General features: G+C 37.7%; 1 protein-coding gene across 2 annotated transcripts in view; it reads right to left on the bottom strand.

Moving 5' to 3' along the window:
* UXS1 (UDP-glucuronate decarboxylase 1) overlaps positions 1 to 18,839 on the bottom strand; it is a 56,541-nt gene that overhangs the window by 1,834 nt on the left and 35,868 nt on the right. For both annotated transcript variants that reach the window (XM_041418194.1, XM_041418196.1), the window contains 8 exons: positions 17,658 to 17,762; positions 16,235 to 16,294; positions 14,074 to 14,195; positions 7,453 to 7,572; positions 5,368 to 5,411; positions 4,140 to 4,200; positions 2,652 to 2,709; positions 241 to 344 (listed from right to left, as the gene is read on the bottom strand). In XM_041418194.1, the coding sequence (XP_041274128.1) occupies positions 241 to 344; positions 2,652 to 2,709; positions 4,140 to 4,200; positions 5,368 to 5,411; positions 7,453 to 7,572; positions 14,074 to 14,195; positions 16,235 to 16,294; positions 17,658 to 17,762 (674 nt within the window). The remainder of the gene's footprint in view (positions 1 to 240; positions 345 to 2,651; positions 2,710 to 4,139; positions 4,201 to 5,367; positions 5,412 to 7,452; positions 7,573 to 14,073; positions 14,196 to 16,234; positions 16,295 to 17,657; positions 17,763 to 18,839) is intronic.

Here is an 18,839-nt window from a genome sequence, read left to right as displayed (position 1 = left end):
CTATGGGCTTGGTAATGTAAGTAACTATGTACCTTGCTCTTCAAATGATTCATTGGGTTACAGAAAGGTTATCACCTCATAATATGCAAGTGAAAAAGTTAAAATGTTAAAACTGTCCTGGAGATGACATTAGGCAGATATTCCAGTAAGGGAAATGGACTGTTACCATGTGGCCCCTCCTCAGCCCCCTCTGCCTCCTGGTGTTTTACCACACAGCAACAGTAATTCATCTGTACATACCACGGGTTCCCAGCCAAGCAGTAACTTGGCTTTTCTGATGTCAGGTTTTCGTTTCTGAGGATCATCCTGTGCTTCTGAGAGAAACTGGATTTCACTTCCACTGCCTATTAAACAAGACACTGATTTATCATCTGCAATTCGCTATGCTTTGCATTTACATCTTTTCTACCAACTGGAGCAGCAGGTCTTTCTGCAGCTCTCTGCTTCATAATTCAATCACTGAAATGTTTTGCACAGACACAGGTGCACTGCATGCAACAACTGGGTGATCCACCTGTCCCACAGCAACATGGGTTCACAAAGCATTTCACAAAGATTTCAGCGTGGATTCACAAAAATTAGGCTGCTCTTACAGACCAGTCTATTAACCTGCTATGAGGAAATGACTGTTTCAGTAGCAAAGGGCAGAGCAGTGAATATCCCCTGCTTTGACTTCAGCGATGCTTTTGACACTCTCTCCCTTAACACCCTCACTGAGTGCTGGAGAAGCAGTGAGGAGCACTGAAAACTGCATGGCCAGGCCCAGAGGTGGTGATGAGTTAGAGACTGGTAACTCGTGCTATACCCCAAGGGTCAACGTTGGCTCAATACTGAATTGCTGATCCACCAGAGCACTGTGCTGCCAGCCAGACCTCGAGACAGGTGGCTGGAGGAAGGGCTCACAGGAACATCATGAAATTCAATGAGTTCAAAGTCCTGAATCTAGGGAAGTACATGCTGGGGGCCAACCAGCTGGAATACAACTTGGCAGGAGAAGACTGAGGGTTCTGGTGGGCTCCAAGCTGAACATGAACCCATGTGCACTTGCCACAAAGAAGGCAAATGATATTTTCGGGCTGCAGAAGTGCTGCCAGCAGGATAAGGGAGATCAGCTTTCCCACTAATCAGCACTGATGAGATCCATATGGAGAACTGGGTCCAGTTCTAGGCTTCCCAGTACAAGAGAGACAGGGACATACAGAGCGAGTGCAACAAAGGGGCCATGGTGATGATGAAGGGACTGGAACATAAGGAGAGGCTGAAAGACCTAGGGCCCTTCAAACTGGAGGAGAAAAGGTTATGGGGACTTTAATCCATGTGTATAAATACCAGATAGGGGGGATTAAGAAGAGAAACCCAGGCTCTTTCCAGCAGTGCCCAGTGACAGGATCAGAGACAGTGAAATACATATGGACATATGGCCCAAGGAGGATATGGAGTCTCTACCACTGGAGATACTTTAAAGCCATCTGCACCTGGTCCTGGGTCACTGCTGGTTGTAGGTTGCCCTGCCTGACCTGAGGAGTTGGACCAAGGGACCTCCAGAGGTCCTTTCCAATCTCAATCGTTCCATGATTGTTAGCACTTCGGCATTATAAAAGGGCATCAGTTTCTTTTTGCCCATAATCTCCAATCTGATTTAAATAACCAAGCACTTGCCTTTCCTCAGAACAACACATAGAAAGAGGCCAATTCTTCTACCCAAATCTAGCAAATAGTTTACATGCCATTTTAGAACTAATTCGCCTCCCCGAGTGGACTGGAACACATCAAGCTGTTTGTGAACAGACAAACAGAGGTGACAATTAATCTATGTGTCTGATGGGTTTAGTGCTGTGATTTTTCCATTCCCTCCCTGATCTGTGAATTCACAAAAGTTTTCCATAGGGAAGTCTTTTATTAGAAACAACACATGCATCAGCTTCTGTGTTGTATGTCTGAACTCATCTTTTTCAGATCTGTCAGAAGCACTTCTGGAATGTAAGACTAAAAAGCCCTTGGCTAATGGCAGCAGGATGTTTCATCTCATTAGGGAGCCACGCTAGAAGACCAAGCACAACCATTTCCTTCCATTCTTGAGAGCTCTGATTTGCTACAGGTGTCAGAGCCAGAATGAAGAGGAAGCCACAGTGTTTTCTTCCCAGGTGCTGTCAACACTTTCAAGAATCACTGTCAGAAACAGTGAAAAGAACAGAGGAAGATTGTTGCCACAGTATGAGGTTTTTAATGGTAGTTGAAGGACCACAGCCTGCACAACTGTGAAGAACCACCTTCCTCAAGTATCTCTATTCCAGCTAAGATACTATGCAGGATATTTTCATTCACATATTTTACATTTCATTTATGTATTCTCCTTGTGCCAAAACAAACCTAAAAAAACTGTCTAAACATTATAAAAATTAATGGGTATAGATTGCATAGATACACAGAAAATGTATTCATTCTACTCTTCATGCAATAGTTTACAGACAATTGAGATTATTTGGATTATCTTATTAATATTTATTGATATGATTAAATGCCTTTGATAAAATTATTAAGAAATCCAAAGACTAATTAAATTATCCACACATTACACACACTAATCAAGTAATAATTATCTAATGACAACAAGTACTTCATAAACTTTACAAAGAATTAATTGTACTCACCAACAAGTTTTTTAATTAACTGGGCAAACTCTAGGATAGTGTGCTCTTCTGGGTTTCCCTACAAATATGAGAGATGCTTTTTTCAACAACAATTAAACACCTTACAACATGCTAGACATGGTTCCAACAGGGGCAAGTTAAACTCTGAGACAGCTAAACTTTAAGCTTTATTTGTTGAAAAAAACCCCCTCAACTTTGACAAGTTCCTTACTCATTAGAAAATTTGCCCTCCATTATATTCATGCTGGTAATTCAGTGTATGTAGGGAGGTGTAGTTCCCTGCCTGCCCCCACTTCCCCCCTGCCAAAAAAAAAACCCATCAGTGTGTAAAGAGCTGGCAATCACAATGAAGGCCTATGTCACTGAGCAGCCCACACAGCCACATCATTTGGAAATTTGGATTCAAGGACTGTGCCCAGTTGAGGTATCATGAAGAAGTATGCTAAGTTCTTGGTTCATCCAAAGTTAGGAACACAGGCTCATTCAGCTGCAAACAATTGCTTCTGAATCTACTACAGCTTACATATCAGTACGTAAGGGCTACTTGCTTTCCTATACAATAGTCCTTTTCTTTTTTTTTAACCAACTTGCACATAATTTCCTGATCCATATTTTACAATCAAATGCTGAACACTTTCTGCTAGCATTAGCTCCCCTTCATCAGACTCAAATTCCCTCCATCCCTAGCTTTCCTTGTTTCAAAACTCTTCTTTACCACATCTTGTTTACCAAAAGCTGAGCACTTAAGATACATATAGATTTAAATACTGAGTTTTCTGAAGACAAAGCATGTGATAGAGTTTAAACATATCAGCATTTGGATAGAAACACAGAAATTAATTCATGGCCTTAGGAGAAAAGGAAAATCTAGTTAACTGCCTTGCAGAGTTGAATATCTGATTTGGCAAAAGCTGGCATACACAAGAAATTCCTTAGGATATGCATCCTTTTTCTATTCTTCAATCCAATACTAAGAATAAGGTGACAACAAACAGAACAGAACAAAAATCTCACTACACAAGTTAAGTTCCAAGCATTTTAAACAATATTAGAGAACTCTACCACAAAATACTGCCACATTTTTCTTGAATCCAAGGGTAGTATGAAATTATTTCTAATTATCTAGAGCTAAGCATTCCTTCAGTGCTTTTTTTCCACTAAAATCATTCTTCAATCATTTTCTTGGTGCACTTTGCACATGTGCCCCACACATATTTTCCCTTCATATTCTATTTACATATATCTTCTTGCTAAAACAAATTAAAAACTCCAAGAAATTTATCCTGTTCTTGGAACTGTAAGATCTCAATATCTAGGGACTCAGCCTTCTTATTTATAAAGAGAATGGGAGAATACATTTTTCATAATGGAAAGACCTTTTTTAGTTCCATTTTTTTTTCTAGAAATCAGTATCAGTGACAAGAAGGAAAACAGAGGTGGTGTTGACCAGTGCACTGTAACTCAGGAGAGTGGAGCACTCATACTCACCAAGTTGACAGGACTGCTGACATTGCTGTTCATCAATGCCACCAACCCGTTCACAAGATCACTGTAAAAGAGGGAAGAACAGATTGGGGCAATTTCCACTTCTCTATAAATAATATTCCTAGTCTAAAAAAGAGAGCTGACTCCTAAGAGCTCCAGTAAAGCAGATCAGGCAGCTGAGGAATGCTGAAATCAGATTTATATGAGTGCATGTTTTCTTGAGTGTTTGTATTAAAAAATGATTAATATTTCCTCTTCTCTCCAGTATCCAAACATATCTAGAGGCTGATTTCCAGTGAATTCCAAACAGAAAAGAGCAAGTTGCAATGCAGAGGCACATAACACTACCACCTGCTTTGCAGCCTGCTGTTTGAATTGTCTTCTCATTTTCAAAATTTCTTAAACCAAGTTTGTTAAGAAACAGTATTTTGGTATTACTTTTCCCCAGCAATATAACCCAAAGTTATTTTGGATTATTAGCCATGGATGTAGCACCTGGGCTCTAGACAGAGAAATACAGATGCTTTTCATTATGAGTTATAATCAAGAAAGGAATAGGTACTTTGACCTGATGGGGTTTCTATATTACCACTGATACTACTTTCAGCAGAGGGAAAGAACATAAGAACATTTCCAAGCAAAGAATGCTTAAAACAACCCAGAAGAGAAGTACAGCATGGGGTTTTTTTTTAGCTCAGTGCCTTTTTTTTTTTGTTTGTTTGGTGGTTTTTTTTTTTGTTTTTTTTTGGTTTTTTTTTTTTTTGTTGTTGTTGTTGTTGTTGTTGTTTTGTTTTGTTTGGTTGGTTTTTTTTTGGTGCACAGCCTGTGCACCAACCACAGCAGTCCCAAGGACACGAGGTGGCAGCACTGCATTAAAATGCAAGGAGTGATAAACCAGCACTAAAAACTTGTCTGTTACTTGCTGTCTCTGGAAGGCAAGAGCATCTTAGTATCTCAAGTAAAATTCTAAACCAATTAATGTTTTTCTCCTTGAAGTTTTTTAAAAACTTCCATGTCTCCCTTCTGAAAGTAAAGCTGGATCCTAAGAGCTCTAGTAGAGCAGATCAGGCAGCTGAGAAATGCTGAAATCAGATTTATATTGGTGCACAGTTTTTTGAGTGCTTGTATTAAAAAATTATTTTAGAAAGTAAAGCAAATGCACATGAATACAAACCTAACCAGGCTAACTGAACCATGAAGGAAATTATCAGCCAGAACAAACAAGGCTTACCTCACATACTGAAAAGCTCTTGTCTGAGTTCCAGGTCCATAGACCTAAACACATAAGAAAAATAGAGAAGTTAATAAATACAGAAGCCCTCTCTAGCCCAATTATCTTCTTACCATTCTAGAAAACCATCTCAAGGAGAAACACTTGAGACACAAGCTCAATGTTACAGAAATGAAAAAAAAAAAGTGCTTGCAGAGCCTTTGGCAAATATCAGTTCATTGAAGGCTGTCTTCCTCTTGGATCTGTCTCCAGTAAATATATCCCAAGGCATTTTGTTAACCAGAACTCTGCATGAAGAAAACCTCAGGGGTGTAGGAGAGAGTGATGTTTTGTCCTTTTCTGGAACACTGGAATAAGGTGCAGCCTGCACTCACAGCCAGAAAAGAGTGCCAAATATTTAAAGTAAACTTCAGACTACTAAGATGTGGTTATGATGAGCAATTTCGATTTGCACATTAACAACAGCCAGCTTCAAAGAGACCACTAAATGTTAGTGGTCACTAAAAAAACTGTTGAGAAAAAGCACTGTGTTTAAAGCAACCAGGACATAAAAAAATCAAAAATCACGTGGCTCTAAATATTACTATCTAGGGAAATGGGAAGCAAAGAGTTGTAGATGATACAACTCACAAAGTCACCTGTACAGATTTGTACCAAAACCTTAAAGGGAAAAAAAAAAGAAGTCTCCTCAGGTTACATGCTGGTACTTTGGAGCAAGTTGCTGAAGTTCAAACAGACATTAATGTATCCTTGAAGTGAACAGAATGGTATTTGATACCATTATTTTTTTCACAGTTTAACCAAGTGCAGTACTAAAGTCTCTAGAACGTGAATACTTACATTCTGAAAGCTATTGATAGGCACATTTAAGAGATGAAAACATTTCAGTTTAACTGGGGACACACACATTTTGCCATCAACCTGCTGCAACAGAAAGGTTTTTGGAAGGACAGAAAACATGCTTGTTTTCCTCGAGGACAGAAAGGGCAGTACAATGGTACACAGGCCATCTGTCACTTGGTAAGCCTTGTGCTCTCCAAAACTGATTCAAAGCCCAAAAGAATTCAATTTTCAGCACACATTGGGTAAGATCAGGGCTTTAAGAGTTTATCCAAAAACTGATTCAGATAGGAATGCACCAGGAGCCCAATATCAGCCTGATGGACTCCCAACAAACAGGAAGCAGATTTATATATTTATGTAGAGCTTCCTGCATTTAGCTTAACTTATAGCATGTGGGATAAGTTTTACACAACTAAGTATTTGTACATTATTTTTGCAAGGTCATCCACGTGGTTATCTTTCCCACACACAGGCAATGGCTGGAAAATACAATAGAGATTCTATCTTTCAGTTTCTCTTAATCTTTCTTTTACAATAACAATCTTTCTTTTACAATAACAAAACAACAATCGTCATGTTTGCATAGGCCACAATTTCTACAACTCAGTGACACTGTTCCCTCAAGAGATTATTTTCTCCATTTGAACAAGTACTCTGAACTGAGAGACCAAATACATAGTTTCTGAAGAGATCAACACACTTGGTATTCCTGTCAGCCAAATTCTGTGATGATATAGGAGTGATTTTTTTTTTAGGTCTCAGTCACCGCTTATTGCTGATAATTAATTTTATTTGACCTGGTCAGCTAAAGAACTCTCCCCTTCTCTTCTCAGATTCAGTAATTTTCAACTTCAAACAGTTATTTCCTACAGCAATGTTTCATACAGAACAGTGATGTTGGGTAGAAAATTCTACTTAAACCCCTATTGCAATTACATTCTTGCTGAAGTTTAGTCAGCATGGCAATGATTGGATTTTGTTTGTATCTCCAATATAAAGAATGCTGAAATGTTTGTGCAAATTTCAACTGGCAGCCTTGTTTCTTTCTGGGAAAGATCAACCCCATTGACAGAGCATGTCTTCAGACACGTACTTCCATACATTTAAGTTTGGTATACTGGAACACTACATTTTGGAGGAGAGGAACATCAGTTTTGTCTAAAATCTATCCTCATTTGCAACACATCAGGACAAGATATAAAGGTGAATGGCTCTTCATATCACCAGGAGGTCATCACTTACTGTTAGAGGCTCTCCTTGCAGAGCTTGTAGGATAAAATTACTGACAACTCTTCCATCATTCATATGCATTCGAGGACCAAAGGTATTGAATATTCTGGCAACCCTCACTTCAACTCCTTCCTACAGCCAAAGAAAAAAGAATTGTTACTTCCTTAATAAAAGCATCTATCTCCCTAAAAGTGTAAACTCTACTCTGGCAAAAAGCTTTTTAAGAATCCCTCCTTCAGCTTTAACATGCATTATTTTCTAATAATGAAACACTTCAAATCTCTCCTCAGCCCTCCTGAAAAATGTAGTGCATACACCAAGGCAATTTACACCAGTTCTCAGTATTTGGAATGCCAATCTAAATCAGTGCTAGAACAGCTCATGATTTTAGCACATGCATTTTCTTCCACTACGAACTTTTAAGATTTTTCAATAATACCCTTCCAATAACAACTTATTTCACCTGGGACTTAGCCACTTTCTTTGCAAGTAAAAGTGAAGTCTCACAACCAGCAGATACAGTTCCACAGATTTGCATTTCCATAGATTACACAAGTCCATACTTTAGAAAAGCTGAACATGTCAGAGAAGTATCTTTTACAAAGGCCATAAAGTAGTTTTGTAACCAAAGCCACAATGTTTTCCAGTGCCCCTTTTTAGGCTGTGTAAATACATGCATTACAATCAAAGTCTTCAATGGCGTAGTTTTTTCTGAGAATGTTTCTATCATTTCCAGAAGTTCTTTCTACAGAATATTTTGCAAATCTTCAAAGCAAAATGCAACAAATATGTGAAATTGGAACCTTTCTGGACAAAGAGCAACAGAGCAACCATGAGCTCAGAGCAACATGGTATGCTGTAAGCAGATGGATGCTACCATCTGAAAGGTACAGTCATAAGGTAGGGAGGAAGGTATCAACCTCAGTACAGGCCTATGTATCCTCCTCAAATTACCTAGTCCTCCCACCACCCAGAAAAAGACATCTTTGTATCAGTTACTGGAAAAAATTTGTTTGAAGCAAACTGTATGCTCTGATTCAACTGAAGTAACAACCACAGTGTTCTGGAGTTGCAAACATTCCTTCAGAGGATACACAGAACATCCTGTATTTTCCATGTATTTTACTAAAGCTTAGACCAATGGTTGCTGTCATCTTGGAAGAGGATGTATGTGGAAGAAGTGCATTGTCAGTACATCCATGGCTGAAAGCTGCAGCTCACACACACTTCACTCAGAAGAGATCTGGAAACACATTTTTCTTGGAAATAAATGTAGCTTCACATAGAAGAGACACTTGCAGGAAAATGTGACCTTCTCTCTTAGGTCTCCAAGTGATTAATAAACAAATTCTCAAAGATGTTGTGTGAAAGCAGTAGAACTAGCTTTTTCCAGGCGAGAGACAGGCAAAAGGGACATTCAATACATCAGCTACTACTTGGTGTTGAGAAATCAGAAACACCAAGTATAGGTAAAGCCCAACACCTCCCAGTATGCAGAAAGTCAAACAACATTCAATTCCATTTAACTGCAGGTAAGATTTCATTTGTCATGATCAAACCTTGTTTGCAACTAAATGGTAAACTAACAATAACAAGGGAGGTAACTATTGTGCCACAGGAAAAGATACACAGCCTTTGTCCAACAAGCTTGTATCCACAACAGAGACAAAAAAATAACCTCACAACATCCACTGGGCCTTCCTGCTGAAAGAGACTTTGGGAAGAGCAGAAGTCCCTTTCCATGCAAAATGCATCAGCTGGGAACATATTCTTTATTTCTTGCTAGCTAAAAAAGTACAGCAATGTAACATTTCAAATGTATACTTCCAGCAGCACATTACAGAACACTCCCAAAGCCTTCACAGCATTTGGAAATACACACTCTTATAGAGCTACTCTTTCCTTTGTTTTGCCCAGCACTTTATCTTAAGAAGGCCACTGACTCCTTCAAGAAGGGGTTGTATTTCACATGGGCTTTCCAGATACTGCCATTAATAACAACTGTAGAAAATAAGGCACTTGGAAGCTAGTATTTAAGACAAAAATAACTCATTCAACAATGCTGACCAAAAAGCCTCTCTTGCACTGCACAAGCTACAGCAGCAGCCTTGTTTTCCAGTACTGGTTGGACACCAGCAAGGGATCTAGAAAAGAAAACAACACATTCTCTGTAGGCACTTACTCATATTAACAATGAATCCATTATTTCTTCTCCCTTCTATTTATTCACCTCACCCCACTGTAATGTTGTCTTTTAAAATGACTAACATTTTATTTATAGTATCATCTAGCAAAGCTTTTCCCTGCAGCCTACTGCTTTGAAAAATCTATTTTCTATGCAGCCAATTTTTCATTTGCCCCTTTAAAACTGGAATCTGTCTTCTCAAAAGAAACTCTTCCACAGACAAAGAGATTTTGGAGACAGTTACTTAAAAATTGTCATAACTCTCCTTTTGCTGTTTCATGAACATCTAATTTGAAGTGATCCTTTTTATATGCTGAGTAACTCTACTCCTTTTTGTATTAACTCTGTGTTAGCTATGTCGTGCTACTCCAAATATTACCATGTAATATATATTAACATGTAATGACTGACTACCTCTAGCATATTCCCACTATCAAAGTCAATTACTCCCGCAGATTTGCAGCACTAAGTCATGTCCAGTATTTTATTACATCCTAGAGAAACAAAAAACCCCTCTTTGGCTCATATTTATACTGCTAAACATAAGAGAGCTTGAGATTTATCCCTAATGCTGAGACAAAATGTGATCAACTGCCTTCTGTCCTCACAGTTTAAGACAATGCCTTCCCAGAGCAGATTGATCAGAAAGAAAATTCCTTGAGCAATCCAAAAAAGAGCCTGAGAGCAAGATCATAAAATGCAGGATTGTGGATTAGCAAAACACTTCAGCTGACTCTATTATTTATCAGTATGAATTTCTTCACAGAGACTGTGCCTGCACAGATGAAAAGAAACAGTAAAGCAGCAGAAAAGGTTGTTATTGCTTACAGAGATACCTCCTCTGAGTAATTACTCAAGACTATTCTATAGCTGTCAGTTAAAATGTAATATTAATTATGCAGTCTCCCTTGCAAAACAAAGCTGCCCATGGTTTTCAGCATGAGTCTTTGCTGATGATTAAGTTTTAGAGATCCCAGGTCCAGAAACTATCAAGGGTATGAAGGATGCTATAATAACTCCTTAATTTAAAAAGATGTATTTTAATTTAATAAGCTTTTTAAGAACAGGTATTTCCTTGTGTTGACTGTCTTAGAAAATAGATCAATACAATTCAAATACCAAGTTTCGTTTAAGTAAAGCAATTTGAATATGACATGTTGTGGCCATAATTCACAAGGATATCAGGCAAGATTCTCCTATTAATTACCAGTGCTTCCTTCTTTGTAAAGTCTGTGGCTCTATCTAAACAGCAAGTATGAGTCAGACCTCCCTGCATAAAAGATCAGAAAAGGAAAAGCTACAAATGTCTGCTCTCCAGCAGACAACTGGAATTAAAAAAATCTGCTGGGGAAATCCAGACAGTAGCAGGGATATCACTGTGACCTGATACAAATCTTTACCAGTGTTTCTGCCAAAATTACTTAGATTGTTGTCGGCATTCCTTGCTCTAATAGTCCCTTTTTTACTGATTCATATTCTTTCCCATGTATTTCACAGATCGTTAACTCTCAAAATTGTTCCCAAACCTCTGAATTGCAATCACAGCAGAATTACTAGCACTGTGTACACTGGATCCATCTACAATGTGTTTAAGCTACAATACTCTACAGTGAGGCTGGGTCCAAGGAATTTTATTTATAAAATGCTGTCAGTTGTATAAAAAATGCCATTAACTCTGTTACTAATAGATTTTTAGAATTATTTTGCAGAAACAGTGATGCTGAGATCTGAATTACATAAACACTAAAGCTCCTAAGCAAGCTAGGAAGGATAGCCTCAATCAACTGACTCTATACTTTGGGCATAATGCAGGTCCCTGAACACAGCCTACAATTTTACAGTTGAAATGTTACGCTTATAGTTCAACACTTCAGCTATTGTAAGGCAATTCCAAAACCAACACTTAATGTGATAGTTGTATCACAACCAAGCCCATTTCTTACCACCAAAGCTTTCAGAGTCAAATAGCTAGTATGAAAAAATGGATGAAGAAAGTAGAAGGAGAAGAAAAATTTTCCTGTAACATTCTCTAGTGACCTGAAGTGTTTCTTCAGCTCTGGAGAATCTCCTTACAGGTCAGTAGTATAAAAAAAGAAAGAAAGCTAGTCCACAAAACACCCTTAACATGCACAGCATTTAAACTGCTGTGTATTTTTATTTACAACACACCTAAGCAGATGATGCAAATCCCTGCCATGAAGGTAGTATCTGATACTACCTTCATGGTAGGGATTTGCATCATCTGCTTAGGTGTGCTGTAAATCAAAATTTTTTAATTAATTATTAAAAAATTAATCCAGAGTATTGGCGCAATCATTAATACCAAGATTTCCAGGTAGCTCCAGAATGCCAAATACAATTTTTTTAAGGCTGAACAGATAATTGAATGGCAAGTCCTGAACGAAGCACAAAATCCACACTGCGATAGTGCGTGCTGAAAGTCCTCTCTCACCACTTTTTCAGGTGGTAATGTCAAAAAATGCTTAATTCACAGAGTCAAAATAAGTGAACAAAACAACACCACCAGCAGAAAAGAACACACTAAAAATGCCTTGGTCAGGACAGGCTACTGAGGAGCTCTGACAACAGCAAATAGTCAACTTTGACTAGATTCAAAAACCATTGTGATTCAAACAGGCTGTCTGAAGTATAATGCAGAAGGTTCAGTTCTACTTTACATTTTTTGGAAACACTATTACATATTTAAGGTACCTAACAATGTGTATGATGATGGAAATATTTTTAAGAAATAACCAAAAAATGCAAAATAACTTTGCCTGTTTCTTATTTTTATTGAAGCTGAAAGATTCTGGAAATATTTTATCTTGGAATACTGCAAATCCCACCGTTTGGGGCTAGGTCACTCCTACTGAAAAACCTCTTAAAAGCACAATGTTTATCTGCATAGAGGAAATCAGACCTTTTCAAAAGGTAAGGTTTCCTCCACTAGTAACAGCATATCACCTAAACACTACTCACCCCCTCTCTTTCCCCCACACTAGCTCAACAGTGTTTCAAAATATATCTGAACTTAGGACAAGCTTGGGCAGACTTCACTAACCCATAACAAAGTACAAGAAATATGTCACAGAGCTGCCTCTAGGACAGACAAGTTATTTGCAAAATGAGTTTTTACTTAATGTACATGTGCACTGCAGTTCCACCTTATAAACCTTTCCTATCCATTGTAAATCCTGCATAAAATCTCTGAGATGCTATCATGACTCACTCTGTGGTTTTAAGATATAGCCCATGATTTTAAAAATTACCTACTCATGCTCCTCTAAAAGAATACTGCAGTGTGTACCACAAACCTGCAAAAAATGCAACACCCTACAGCACAAGAATTTCCCATAAAAACTTTAATCTTCAACTGCAAATGGGTTTCCAGACTGACAAGGAATATTTTGCTACAGTGAAATACTGGAGACACTATCCTGAACGAGAGCAGTATCGCCATGTTGGACCTTAAATGATTTAAAAGAGAGCAAAAGAGACAGAACCTCTGCCTTCTCTGTCTGGTAGAAGAGATAAGACAAAATTATGACTCTATACCATCTCTTAAAGTCTTACCACTTCAGCTTGATTCTGTTTTCAAGGTTTACAAAAGTACTTGAAATTTTATAATTTAAAGGTTTAAAATTCTATACAATATACTATGTTTGATTTATACATTTTTATATTAAGGCTGCAAATAACAAGAAACACTGATATAATTTTCTTTAGTGTGCCATATTTGCTAATTGAATAGTCTCCTAGAGCTTAGCTGAACCACAATTAAGCAAGATTTACTTACAGGTAAACGGTCAATGCTATGTTAGTTAAGGATGAGTTTCTACTTGCTGGTTAGGAAACACAAGGAAACCGGTATGTATAATTTCTTAAACACATTTTAAATTGCATTTTTATCCTCTTGTTACGTCTTTGTCTGAAAACAGGCATTACACAGCTAGATATTCATTAGGGTCTGCAATTTATACCTACATAATTTTAAGACATTTCAAAACAGCTTAAAATACATTGCTTCTATGTAAGTACTAATTAAAGACCTTCACCATTCTTACCTCTATATTCTGATTGTGATTATTCTCCTTCAACACTGCACATTTATCAGTAATGGCCTTATTCAATCCCATCGATTTCTAAGCACACTAAGGTCACCTCAGTTTAATCTGTCTAAAAACTATTTACTATACTGAAAGTCATATTATACCTATTAAGAACACTAAAGCACATTTTCTACAAGACTGCTCATCTGAAAACACACAACAGATGGGAGCAATAAAACCTTCCCATTAAAGAAAACAGATTTTGCAACACCAGGATAAGTGCTCCTACTCAAGACATTCTCTTTTGCCCTCCTACCTCTAAATACACATATTCCAGTCTTGCCATACATTGGGCTTTCAGTAATTACAGAAAAACTGTGTCTGATACAAGTTTAATACCTGCTTCATGTATGCATAGCACATGGTCTCTGCAACACGCTTTCCTTCATCATAGCAGGCTCTTGGACCTATTGGATTCACATGCCCCCAGTAATCCTCGTTTTGAGGGTGAACTTCAGGATCTATGGGGAAAAAAAACCCCACCTTAGATTATGATATATCCCAAGATGACTATATGTGATGAAACTTTCAGTAGAGCATTTGTGTTATACAAACCAGCACATCTTCTCTCTGAATTATGCATTTTAGAAAATCTTACATTTTAACATAATTTCTTTAAAGTGCAATCACTGGAAACATGAAAACAGGAGTGGCAGAAGATGAAAGACTAGTAAAATAACTGAGTACAAGCAAACAGCAGCCAGCAACTACTTTCCCTAAAAGAGTGTGTGAATGGAGGGTTAAATTCAACTCTCCTCTGCAAAGACAGACTACCTCAAGGGCATAAATACAATTTTTACCTTATGTGCTTCAGAGGAAATATTACAGGTTATGTAGGCAGCAGTTATGCAAGAGGCATTATAGGTTATGTAGGAAAGCAAAACATATTCAAATTTCATAAAATAGGAAACAAGGAAAGAAAAAGAGAGAAAATGGAGATGTACTGTGTTTTGTAAAGAGGTAAGAGTGATGCACCACAAAGTACTTACATTTCTTCTATTTTACCCTAAGCATTTTTACTAGCTATCACTGGGCACAATCAGGTTAGACAATCCTTTGGTTTGATCCAGCATAGACATTCTTGATTATAAAAAACAAACAATCAAACAACAATCACCTAGGAACTTTGATGGTGTGTGCTTTATAAGCTTGAAAAAATACAAACACTTAGTTACATCTCCCCCTTTGTTGTCTTTAGAATGGTGTAATTTCTACTGGATTTGAAGTTTGCACACATTACTACAGAACCTCGTAATGTTGAGAGCTAGTTTTCTGAAACAACCTTGACAGTCAGTTCTGATTAGACCTTCCAGATTTTATGCTGTTCAGACATCATTATGGATGAATTTGCGCCATATGACAGCCACAGAGCAATGGTAAATGCACAGAAGTTTTACATGATTATAAAAGCACACAACAATCTAAAAAAGGCCTGAAAAGATGCTGTGGGAAAGAAGATACTCCAGAAGGGAGATTGTTCTCTTGCAGAAGAGTCCTTGGGGCTATCATTTTTCTCTATAGAGCCTGACCACGGATAATCTAAGGCTTGGGAGGCAGTAGGAATGCTGCACATGCTCAGGCCACTTTGGCTGGCCAATCATCTTAGTGATCTCTTGCTTGGGCATTTACTTCCTATCTTCTGAAGTTGCTCCACCAAAACTGTACACCCGAGCGTGTTCTTTGTCCCTCCTCACTTTTTGCTCACAAAGCTTTGTATCTTGTACCTTTGACCATATTTTCATTTACTTGTTTGTTCTTTTCAGCTGAGACTCAAATCTACTACCACTGAGCACGGTATTGTGCCTGTGTATCTCCACTAATCTTGCAACACTGCTATTATCAATTATGCAATAGTTCAGAACAGGAGAAAGTTTTCTAGCAGGCACAGGGTCTGTTACACACCCCAGGAAGAACTAAAGATTCTTGCTGCATCCAGTCACCATTCTATCCGTAATTCTTTCACTCCTTCACTTTTAACAGTAAGAGGAAGATGGAGAGCATTGCCAAATATTACATTTTAAGAGACACCAGAAGAACCTGCATGCACAACCAGTATTTTCTTAGCTTGGAGGTTACATCCTTTGTCTCTTACACACCAGGACAATTGCTAAATCCTAACAATACAAATCCTATGTGATGGGAAAAATACATGCATATTTACTATTGAAATCTTTCTTCTCAGGTTTTCATTATGGCATCTGGATTTTAGAGTACAACACTCAATTTCCCCAGAAGCCCTCTGGAAAAAGCGACGTAAACCAGGACACAGGAAAGATACGGACAACACCACAAGTCTCCTGCCACCACTCTTGACTAGACACATAAAGCAAGCACTGTAAATGCCCTTCTCACATTTTCAACTGTAAGAAGAACATCTCCTGAAAAAGCAAGCTAAGACAGCGATGAAAATCTATCATTCTGGTATCTGACAAAAGATGTGTAAAAATCATTTTACATAATCATATCTGAAGAGCTCTAAATACTGTTTTATTCTTCTTACCTCCATAAACCTCTGACGTAGAGGCCAGCAGCAGCCGTGCTCCAACACGTTTAGCTAAACCTAGATTTTGGGCAACGGGGAAAGAAGAACATAATTAGAGCAAGTGCAAGAATCTTTCACTCATGCTAACTGTTTTAGTATGATGCTGTTTTACACGTTTTCACAGAGAATTCAATTTATCTCACTAGGCATATTTAGCTGTAATGGATGTATGTGTGTAAATCACATCCATAGCTCCCACTTCCAAACTAGAAAACTTAAGATAATAACACAGCAGCACCTGCATGTGATGTGTTTGCTTCTGGGACTAGCAGTTGCACTGAATCAAGATCCAAGAACTTAATCTACTGCAATCTAAATAAAGGCCAGGGAAGCATTCCACTTAGGAAATCAGGATCTTAAAACAACATAGTATATTATGATTATCAAATCCTTCCTTACCATGTAAAGCCATGTAAAGAAACTTACACAGAATAACATGTTATAGGACAAATATCATAATTTCTCCTTTATTATGCCCTTTTAAACTGCTTTGATCATCCTACCCATCACTTGAGATTATCCTCCATTCCATTTCAATGGCTTTCAGGTCTTCAAGTTGGCACGGCAAATCAAACAATCTCTCACCTCTGCCATTCTGGTACCTCAATAGTTTCTGAATCACTTGATTCTCTGAACTGTACTCTCTAGAGTATCACTCAAGTAAGAAACTCAGCTATGCTAATGCCCAGGATTTTTGCTGACTCATAACAATTCTTAGGATCACTGACACTCAGATCAGTCTGCATCATACCAAACAGTAGGAAGATGGGAGGAAAAAGTAGTGAAGGCTTGAGGTCTTCTTTTCACAGACCCATTTCCAGCATCAAAACTAGCAGACAAAGCTGAAAACATTGCCTTGCAATTATGCAGCATGACACTAGACATTAAACACTCTCTCAGAATTTGCTAGCCAAGGCATGCACAAGAGGGTGCAGTACTCCTGATGTCTGGAGTTTAAAACAGTTCCACCTAGTCCAATGTTTGCTGAGGTGGAAAGGAACACTCACTTATGGTAATTGTGGGAATGTTCCACAGCCACCAAAGTGAAAACAGCAATCATGAACACAACTGTGCTATAAAAATCCCATGCTCTTAATTGTTCCTATTACTTCTGTAATTACTGCGCACTCCATAGCCAACTTACAGGCACAAAGTTCTTGTCCTTTGACAGTCATGTTATTAGTGTTAATTTGCAGATATATTCAAAGGAAAACAAGAAAAATCTTCAAAGAGGGTAGAAATACCCCCAAGCTTATTTTGCGTAAAGAAATAACTTTTTAAAATGTACAACTCATTTGCTTCATCCTCCCATCTCCCCAGGAACTCTGTTACGATTATATGATATCTAACCAAGTTAAGTAATAAAAAAATTTCCACTTACCCAGCATGTTTAATGTCCCAATAGTGTTGGTCTTCAATGTTTTTATAGGATTATACATGTAATTAGGAGGAGAAGCAGGAGATGCTAGATGATAGATCTGGTCCACTACAGAAAAATAGAGGGGATAGCATTATTATTTTCCCACCAAAGATATTAAATGAGAAAGCACTGAAGTCAAGAAACAAATATTTCTTTGTGCACTTCCTAGCACTGGAACCCAGTGCTTCCTGTTTCACTGCCTACAGATGGTATGTACACAAACCTGTTGTAACCCTAAGAAAAACTTAATTTTTAGTAAAATAAAACCTAGAGCATAATGTAATATATTGACAGTGTTGACATGGATATAAATATCTGTGTTGGTGTTCACACTTTTCTAATTACAAAAAATTTAGCTGAGATCTTCCAAAATGTTTAGAAGCTGCAGAAATATTTGCAACATTCTGTTATCCTCAAGTTTTTAAGTGGCTACAAGCTTCAGAGTATTTTTCTAAAATAGACTGTGAAGTAAAAATGGTAGAAACATTTTTTCAATATGAGGAGAAACTTTTTGGGGAAATCAAATACTGTATTCTTATTTCTAGATCATCTGTCAATGAAACATTAATTGGCTTTGTATCATTTATATATGAAACATATATAGCAAGATACACGCATGCAACTTTTGTCTTTTTTTCCCCTGTTACTTTTGTCACATATATGCAATGCTTTGGATAATACAGTATTTAGCTTTAATTAAAAAACAAACACGGAAATCAAAACCCAAACACGGAAATCAAAACCCAATACAGAAATTTCGACACACTCCTCCATTCCCTGTTATGAAATACAATTAACCAAAGAACTAGTCAACATTCATTGCCTGAGATGATTGAAGATTGGAGGTATTAGAAAGAAAAGACTGTTGGAAACAAATTTGTTAAATCACAATACAAACAAAGCAATGAAAACTGGATTCAGTGTCATAGGGAGTATCTGATATTCAAAAGCTCAACCTGCAAGTCTTTCATAACACAACTGTTGTAAATATGTTAATGTCTTTCTGTCTTCTATGTAACTTGAATCACAGCAAGCCAGAACTATCTTAAAAAACCACCCATGGATAAGCAACTGCAAAAGTAAAAATTAGACATAAGCTCAAATGAGATGTTTAAGGAAGAACAAATCCCCTACACCAATGTC

The sequence above is a fragment of the Onychostruthus taczanowskii genome, unplaced genomic scaffold (genome assembly GCF_017590055.1).
Source record: "Onychostruthus taczanowskii isolate IOZ18803 unplaced genomic scaffold, ASM1759005v1 scaffold58, whole genome shotgun sequence".
NCBI classification, from domain to species: domain Eukaryota; kingdom Metazoa; phylum Chordata; class Aves; order Passeriformes; family Passeridae; genus Onychostruthus; species Onychostruthus taczanowskii.
This window is presented reverse-complemented; position numbering and strand designations above follow the sequence as displayed.